This window comes from Falco punctatus (genome assembly GCF_963210335.1).
Source record: "Falco punctatus genome assembly, chromosome: 17".
In the NCBI taxonomy this organism is placed as follows: domain Eukaryota; kingdom Metazoa; phylum Chordata; class Aves; order Falconiformes; family Falconidae; genus Falco; species Falco punctatus.
In genome coordinates, this window is record NC_137597.1 from 5,837,572 (window position 1) to 5,846,441 (window position 8,870).

The 8,870-nt window shown below is 57.9% G+C and overlaps 1 protein-coding gene across 1 annotated transcript; it reads right to left on the reverse strand.

Moving 5' to 3' along the window:
* Window positions 1-38: 38 nt before the first annotated feature.
* On the reverse strand, window positions 39-7,776 carry AVPR1B (arginine vasopressin receptor 1B). Its single transcript, XM_080367640.1, has 2 exons — window positions 3,924-7,776; window positions 39-3,018 (listed from the first exon to the last, which is right to left on the reverse strand). The coding sequence occupies exons 1-2, from the start codon at window positions 4,900-4,902 to the stop codon at window positions 2,711-2,713; spliced, it is 1,287 nt and encodes a 428-aa protein (XP_080223766.1). The 5' UTR covers window positions 4,903-7,776; the 3' UTR covers window positions 39-2,710.
* Between the last annotated feature and the right edge of the window lie 1,094 nt (window positions 7,777-8,870).

Genomic DNA, 8,870 nt, shown 5'->3' on the forward strand with positions numbered 1-8,870 from the left:
CCTCAGAGCTGGCCTGGGGTGCCCAGGCAGGTGGCTTGACCCCCATCGAGGGCCAACAGCCACACATCGAGGGGGATGCCAGGGAAGGAGGGTGACCCTGCCAGGGAGCTTCCTCCCCCAGCTGAAAGCCGTAGTCATCATCCCAGGTGGCAAACAGCCCAGGGCTTCCCAGGGGATTTATATCCCCCCTCCTCAAGTGGAGGACCTGGGCTGTGAGGGGCACAGGACCTGACTGCAGGTCTCCATGTGAGCACAGGCAAGTCAAGCCCCGCTGCATCTTGTGGGGAGGGGTGATGCTCCCTAGACCCTGCTGCATCTTGTGGGGAGGGGTGATGCTCCCTAGACCCTGCTGCATCTTGTGGGGAGGGGTGATGCTCCCTAGACCCTGCTGCATCTTGTGGGGAGGGGTGATGCTCCCTAGACCCTGCTGCATCTTGTGGGGAGGGGTGATGCTCCCTAGACCCCGCTGCTTCTTGTGGGGAGGGGTGATGCTCCCTGTCTCCCACCTTTTGCTTGTCCTGCTTTGTCCCTGCACCAAGTGCCCTGGGTGTGGGGGCTGGGCTCCCCCAGCTGAGCGATGCCTGCAGAGCTGTGGAGGGGAGTTGGTGCCCTGCGCTGGGGCACGGGCCACTGACCCCCCTGTGATCCCACGCTGTGTGTCACATTTTCCTTAAATACTGGCTTAATTTCCAGGGGACTTGACATACAGCACTGCAATTTTCTCTAACAGCACGGAGCTGGGGACTCTGGAGCTTGCAGAGATAAGCTTGGGATTGTGAGCTGGATGTGCTGGGAAGGCTGTTATCTTCTCGGAGGTGCTGCTTCCCCTGCTTGTCATGATTGCATTTGTCAGGTCACCTTCATGCTCCCGAGCTCCAGGAGAGCCAGTGCCCGGCCAGCCCTGCCTGCAGCTCTGGCTCGCTGGCCTCGCTCTGCGGCTGCGAATGGAGCTGGTTCCTCCCCATCACTTTGCATTTTGTTACTTAGGATTTTTCAAGAAATAAGCTTTCCAAGTGCTGAGGAAAGGGAAGCTGTGCCGTAGCTGGGAGCTCTAAGGGGGATGGAGCCCCCTCCGTCAGGGATGGAGCCGCCCCAGGTGCGTTTCAAACTGACTCAACAGTGATGCGCTTCAGTGCAAGGTTGTGAGATGATGGATTTGGTGTCGGTCCTGGGGGGTCAGGCACTCCTGGTCTTACAACCTTGTGCAGATCCAGCCCAGCTAGAATGGCCCATGAAGGAAAAGGTTCAAAACCCCAAACAATCTCTGGAAACATTGCTAGAGGGCAGGAGAGGTGTGTTTATGGAATGGGAGATGAGGCCAAAACCAGCTAGTGGGAGTTTCTGGAAAAAATCTGATTCAAATACTTGGTGAGAAAAAAATGAAAATAATTTCAAAGTATCTTATTTTCAAAATACCTCATTTCAAAATGTCTTATTTTCACAGGCTTAGCCTGTGATAATAGAGGGCATAATGCACCTTGCTTGCAGGGAATTTGGTACCTTTGGTACTCACGGAGGCACACGTACATCCCCCATCAGCAGCTTTTGAGCTCAACCTCCAGAGCAAATGGATGCTCTTGCCTGCCTGACGCTTGCTTCTGGAACAAACCAGCTTCTGGGAGACCCACAACACGCAGGGAGAAGGTCAGGGGCCAGGCTGGGACTGCAGGGCCATGGCTTGTTCCTGGCTGCCAGCCACCCCTCCTCTGTGCTCCCAAGTTCCCTGAAGCCATCTCTGAGCCCTGGGTGGCTTCAGCACTCTGATCTCTGCTAAATAAGACAAAAGCGTCAGCGGTTTGAGAGCAGCTCTTTAATGGGATGCAGCAGCTGTTGAACAGCATGAAGCAGCCCCACGCAGCGGCTGGGGGCTGTGAGCGAACCTGATGGAAAGTGCCAGAACACAGAGGGTGGCAGGATCTGCCTGGGCAAGCTGCAGCTGGGCGAGGGCTGCTCTGAGCAGCTCTTTGGTGGTGCCAGCGCTGGATTTGGGATGCCTGCATCAGCGCAGCGCAATGCTCTGTGTGGTAGCCGGAGAGCTGCGCACAGCAGGAGAGGATGTTTTTGCCCTGTGGGTTTTGTTCCAGCCCCATCCCCTGGCCCTGGGGAGGCGGGCAGGGGGTCTGGCTCCAGACCTGCCCGTCAGCACAGAGGGGAGAGCGTGCCGTGCCCCAGGGCATGGGAAAGCTGTGCCTTTGTCTGTCTGTTCCAACTGCAAAGCCCTGAGGATGGGAGATGAGTAACTTGCTTGCAGGGAGCTCTGGAGCAGATGTAGCCACGTTGCCTCCCGCTGTGCTCAGGCTGCTTCGCTGGCATCTGTCAAACACCCGGAGCTCAAGCCCCTCCAGGAGCACGGGCTGGTGCAGCGTCCCCTGGCAGATACCCGGGTTGCGAGGCATGGCTGGGGCAGAGCAGCCAGGCAGCAAGAGCCTCCCCAGCAGGCGGGGGGGGTGGATGCTGCGGGCAGGACACGGATGTCGGGGCTCTGTCCATCTCCCCCGATGCTCACAGCAGATGCAGCGCGTGCAGCAGCGAGCAGACGGCAGCCAGGCGGACAGTGATGTTTTCGGGATAAGCACGCAGCCTTCTGCAAAACGAGATGCTACCAGGGGGGGAGGGACACACCTCTGCCGAGGCGAAGTTTGTGGTGCCACATCTGGTGGCAGCTGTCCCCAGCGGAGGGATGTGCCCCGGGACCAGCCACTGCTCCAGCCTAGAGCGTGCCGGACTCGGTCACCACCTCCTCGCAGGGTGGGTAGAAGTCCCTGGCGCTGCCCCCGCGCAGGGGGAGGCCGGTGGGGCTGGGGTGGTGGCTGTGGCTCAGGATGGTGGTTTTCCTGCTGCAGAGGCTCCCGGTGGAGGCCTGTCTCCGCAGCCCAGGCCGGGGGCCACCCCAGCAGGACAGGCAACGTGCTGCATCCTGGAGCAGGTGCCCGCTGAAGAACATGTAGATCCAGGGGTTGCAGCAGCTGCTGAGGCTGCCCAGCAGCATGGTGATGGTGAAAGCCACGTTGGTGGAGTCTGGGAAGGCAAGGGAGAGAGCTGAAACATCCACCGACCTGGGCAGGGTCCCAGTGCGCAATGAGCAGGACCCTTGGGGCTCTTTTTCACTTGGGCATGTGTCCCTTGTCCCATTCCCATCTGACTGACATGTCTTTGGGTAGGAGAGTTTGCAGCGTGGCAGGCAGAGCCAGGCTCTGCCCCGGGCTGAGGGCTGCAGGTGGGTGATGTACCATCACAGGGTGCCCCCGGAGCACATAGTCAGGGGGTGCTGGGACATGAGACCCAGCAGCTTTTGGACCTTCCTTCAGCCTGTTTGCTGGCCAGAGCATCTCCCAGAGGCCTTTCAGTCTTGGATAAAGTTCCTTCTACCCACGAACAGGCTAGGAGAGCTGCTGAAAATTCCAGCAGAAATCAACTTATGAAAATGGAAATCTGCCTCTGAAACCTCTGCTGCTGGCTCAGCAAAAGCTGTACAGGCACTCCAGGCTACGTGTGAAGGACCCGCTCCAGCAGCACGGCTGCTCCGTGAGGCAATCCTGGCAGAGGATGGGAGCAGCAGGCACAGCTAAAACCCTCCCTGCAGTCACATACCAAACACAGCAGCTCCTCGAGCAAATTCCCACATGGAGGAGGAGACACACACAGCAAAGATGTTCCCACATGTTTACACATCCCTAGAGGTGACGGTCAGGAGCCATTGCTTTTCAGTGTTTCTCTGGTGAGAGCAAAGATTTGACTCTGCAAACGGTTTTCTATAATTACTACTGGGGAGCAAAAGTACAGCTTCCCCCATGATTTTTAAAATGACAAAATAACAGACAGCTCTTGTTTGTTAAAAATGCAACGGGCGTGCTGCGTGTCTTGGATGCCCAGGGCTCTGTGCCTGCTCTGGGCTGCAGCCCAGTATCCCCACCGCTACTCACCGTCATCAGGAGCATCCTCGTCCCACACTGACCACATCTGCATGCTGAAAAACGGTGCCCAGCAGGCGACGTAGGCCACCACGATGACAAAGGTCATCTTCACCGTGCGGATCTTGGCACGGGAGATGGTACGCACACTGCTCACCCGCGAGGGCTGCCCACTGGGGCACTGCCCGCTCTTCTCAGAGGAGCAAGGGGCAGGAAGGGAAGCTGCTGCAGGGCCCCCCGTGCTGGGGGCACCACTCTGGGTCTTGCCCTTGAGATTCTTGCAGATCTCGTAGCAGATGAGGCTGTAGCAGACAGTGAGGATGCCGACGGGCAGGATGAAGATGCACAGTGTGGTCCAGGTGATGTAGGCTCGGGCTCCCCATGGGTACCTGAAGTCTGCCCAGCAGTCCAGCACCCCCGAGCCCTGGCGCACCTCCCGCAGGGAGAAGATGAAGATCTGGGGCAGGCTGAGCAGGCAGCTGAGCAGCCACGTAGCCCCGATCATCACGTAGGCCTGGCGGCTGGGCTGCTGCAGGGTGTGCAGCGGGTGGCACACGGCCATGTAGCGGTCCAGCGTCATCACAATGAGCATGTAGGTGGAGGCGAACATGCTCAGCACCTGCAGGTACTTGACTGCCTTGCAGAGTGGGTCTGGCCCCAAGAAGCGGTATGTCACTTCCCAGATCATCTGCGGTAGCACCTGGAAAAGCGCAACACCCAGGTCGGTCAGCCCCAGGTGCAAGATGAAGAGATGCATCCGGCTCATCTTCTTCCTCAGGCAGTACATCGCCAGCAGCACCCCCACGTTGCCTACGGTCGCTACAGCCAGGATGGTGGCCAGCACCCCGATCTCTGCCTTGGCCAGCTCCTCATCCCGGGTGTGCAGGAGGGTCAGGTTGGGGTCCCCTGCCAGGGTCTGGGGGCTCAGCAGCCCCTGGCTGTGCCCAGGCCAACTGCGATGAGTGCTGTTCCAGCCCCAGCCTGGCTCCATCCCGTCGGGAAGCTCTGCAGGAGCGCAGGCAGCTACAATGCTCGTTTCCAACGGCCTGTTAAACCTTCCCCTCCTCCCCAGGGCTGAGCTGTCAGGATCAGTGCTGCCCCTGAACGCTGCTGCACCAGCTCCTCTGCTGGCAGCCGGTGGGGCTGGACGTGCCTCTTCCAGCGGTCCCCAGCACCGGTGCAGGCTGTCACCTCCGTCTCGCGCAGCTCAACGTTACCCTAACGCTGTTCTAAGCAGCTGCAATTCCCTTCGCTGGCTGGGCTCTCTCCAATATTCCTGTTAAGTGAAGAGGTGCAAGAGCCCCTGGTTCAGCCCTTGAGCTTTCCCTCATCTGCACTAAACATTCCCAAATGCTTGTTTCTCCCTGGACTGCTCATCCTGTGCGTCCCCTCTCCCCCCTGCACTGCTAAGTTGAAAGGGAAAAAGTGGGGGAAAAAATATATAATCTTTGCTTGTTTTCAGCATAGTAAAAGTAACAGAAAATGCTAGACAGGCTGCATCTCTTTGGCTTTTTCATTCCAAGAACAGCAAAAGTCAGGTGAGAGGTGCTCAGACATCGCTGTGGGAGGTGGGGTGGCCGTCTGCCGGCGGTGGCTCTCGGTCGCTGTGGTGTGAACGCTGTGTGCCCAGGTGGGTTTTATAACCCAGCAGCTCCCCTCCCCGCTGGCCCCAGCCTCCTGGGCCGGCTCTGCTGCTGCGCTGTGCCGGGCTCCGATGGGTGCTGCTACAGGCAGGTGGGAGCTGGTTCCCCTCCTGCCATGCTCTTGGGAGCTGTCATCCCTGGGCTTTGCCAGGGGCTTTTACCAAATGGGATTTCTGGGCAAGAGCTGAAGGCTGGGAATCCCCCTGCGCTTCCATCCTTGCCCCCTGCATCCCCTCTCCTGCATCGTGTCAGGGCTGGGGACACCCCCCCCCCTAGTTTGCACTCTCCCTGCTAGTCAGACCCCAGTCCCTACCCTTGGCTTCTCCTGGCCCAGCAGAGGAGTCCCCTGTCCCGAGAGCCTGTGCACGGGGAACGAGGGGGTGTGGGTCCCCCTATCTGGGGGAGTCAGACATCCCCTGATTTCGTGCAGTCGGGTCTCAGCCCCCCAGCAAAGCTAGTGGAAGCATCGTCTCCTGGCACCGCATCCTGAGGCTGCCTGTTCTGATGTGCTGTCCCTTCTGTGCCCGGTGGGGATGGAGTTTGTCCCCGAGATGCAGCAAAAGCCCGACTCTGCCTGCTTAGTCCTCAGCTACACGCTGTCGGTCTGCTCCATCCCACAGAAAACTGTCCCGGAGGTGGGGAGCAGGATTCTGCTCCCTGGAGAGCAGCCCCTGCCTTGGCTCATCGGTATTTGCCCCATCTCTCATCTGCACGGAGCCTGGGAATAATTAACGGGCAAGGAAAAGCTGATGGGCAGAGCTGAGCTGAAGTTCAGCTGCGGACTTTACGCAAAGGTGTGGTGTGACCCGGGGAACAGCGATGGGCAGCAGGGACCCCTCGGCCACAGGACACGGGCGCTGCACGTTGCGTGGCTGAAAACCAAGAGCTGCGCTGGGCACGGGGCTGGCCGCTCGGGTACCTGCTCGCCCGCCTCTTCTCCTCACCTCCCCTTCCCACCCCTGTCTGAGCCTTCGGTGTGTCTTCCCACGTCATGTGCGATTGCAAAATACCTTCAGTGCATACATACACGAAATATACATGTGTACACACAGTTTCGTTTTTGTTTTGCAACCTTAAGGCTTTGTTTTTTCCTTTTCCCCTACTACTGACAATAACAAATCAAGCCACTCATCCATTTCCAGTGGTTTTTCCTTTCTCTGCTGGGGAAAGAGGGAAGCAGCAAACCAAAGAAATGCACCGACACCGGCTTCTTCCCGGCACTTGCCTGCTCGACAGGGGCTTTGCTGCTTGCAGAGCTGCTCCGGCTCACCGCTGGTGGTATTGCAATTAAGCTGCCTGTAAAAAGGCTGTTATTTGCTGAATAAAGATTTGCAGATCACCTCTAATAACCATAAATGAGCATGATTTGTATCTAATTAAAAGACATTCATCCTTATAAGAGACCCTACGGATATAAAGCACCCATCACAGGCAAGTGCCTGGCTGAGGTGCTGGGGTTAGGGACAGGAGGGTATTTCAGTGAATAATGTAATTTTAGATGTTTGTGATCAGACAGCTGATTTTCTGGAAAATTAATAGAGGGCAGTGCAAAAAAACCTCCAAAGCAATAAAAAGTGAGATGGAAGGGCAGGTTCTGCAGAGAGAAACAAGCATTTAAAGGGTTTCGAGGATGGACTCGGCTTTCACTGGCACGTCAGGGAGCGATTCTCTCAGAGTTGGAGCTTTTACCTAAGTTTAGTTGCGGGGAGAATCCTTCTGCAAAGGTGCTTAGAGGAAAGTGAAGGTAATCCACAAAAGAGAAATGATCCTTGGAAAACAGAAATTCATTTTCTTGAGAGAGTGATTATCACAGTAAAGAAATTTTTCAAGCAGGTGGATTAAAAAATAAACTCCTTTTCTCTCATTGGTTTCCCGAGCATTTTGCCGCATCACCACTATTGCCAGGCTGCCCGTGCGTCAGCAGCGCCGGAGCTGGGCTCTGCGGCTCCGCAGCTCGGGAATCGCTCGCCGAGCACCGTGCTGGTTTGTTTAGTGCCCTGGGAGCTCTTGGGAGGCAACGGCACAGCCATGCCCACCCAGCCGTGCCCACCCAGCCCACCCAGCCATGCCCACCCAGCAGTGCCCACTCAGCCCAGCCGTGCCCACCCAGCCGACCCAGCTGTGCCCACCCAGCCATGCCTACCCAGCCCACCCAGCAGTGCCCACTCAGCCCAGCCGTGCCCACCCAGCCCACCCAGCTGTGCCCATCCAGCCATGCCCACCCAGCCCACCCAGCAGTGCCCACTCAGCCCAGCCATGCCCAGCCAGCCCACCCAGCAGTGCCCATCCAGCCGTGTCCACCCAGCAGTGACCACTCAGCCCAGCTGTGCCCACCCAGCCCACCCATCCATGCCCACCCAGCAGTGCCCACTCAGCCCACCCAGCTGTGCCCACCCAGCCCACCCATGCCCACTCAGCCCACCCAGCTCAGACATGCCCAGCCATGCCCACCCAGCCCACCCAACCTAGCCATGCCCACCCAGTTCACCCAGCTCAGCTGTGCCCACCCAACCCAGCTCAGCTGTGCCCATCCAGCCCACCCAACCCAGCTCAGCTGTGCCCACCCAACCCAGCTCAGCTGTGCCCATCCAGCCCACCCAACCCAGCTCAGCTGTGCCAGCCCAGCCCAGCCCAGCCCACCCAGCCCAGCCCACCCCACCCCACCCCAGCCCAGCCCACCCCACCCCACCCAGCCATTTAGGCTGTTTCCCATAAGCCAGGCCTTGGGGGGGCAGAGGCTGGAGGTGCTGTGGGATGGGGAGGATGCTGCTGCTGCTTTCTGGTAAGGTATCTGTTCGTTGGGGCGTGCAGTGGTGGGGGGGTGCACATGCCTGCCAGAGGTCAGTAGCCCTTGGGGCTCTCGCTGCTGGTTATTGCACCCGGGGGTGACTTGAGCCCTGGAACACAGTGAAAACTGTTGTCACAAGGTCTGTGTTTCCCCCCTCCCCTCTGGCCGCGATGCTGAGCGGCAGGACCGTGTCACTGGATTTCTAAGCTCTTAGCGTTTGTTTTCTCAGGGTAGCACTGGCGTTACGTAGCGAATTTTTGGCAGCTGGTAGCATCAATGCACCATGAAGCACAGCACAGAAAGTGCTGTTCCTGCATCGCACAGGAGGTGCTGTTTCTATTACCAGCTACTGTAGAGCACAGAGGTAGAGGGTTTGCGATTGCTAAATCTTTTGGCACGGTAGCTTGCTGCTCAAATAAATAAATAAATAAAATGTGTTGGCTTGGATTTGATGCTGATTTGGCTCACTTTGCAACTCAAATATTTTATTTGTGGTATGAAATGGTGTTAAACTTCTGCTGCTGACAG

Coding starts and splice junctions, on each gene's coding strand:
- AVPR1B (XM_080367640.1), bottom strand. CDS start 4,902: ATGGAGCCAGGCTGGGGCTGGAACAGCACTCATCGCAGTTGGCCTGGG. Junction 3,019..3,923: donor CGAGGATGCTCCTGATGACG/GTGAGTAGCGGT, acceptor TTGCCTTCCCAG/ACTCCACCAACGTGGCTTTC.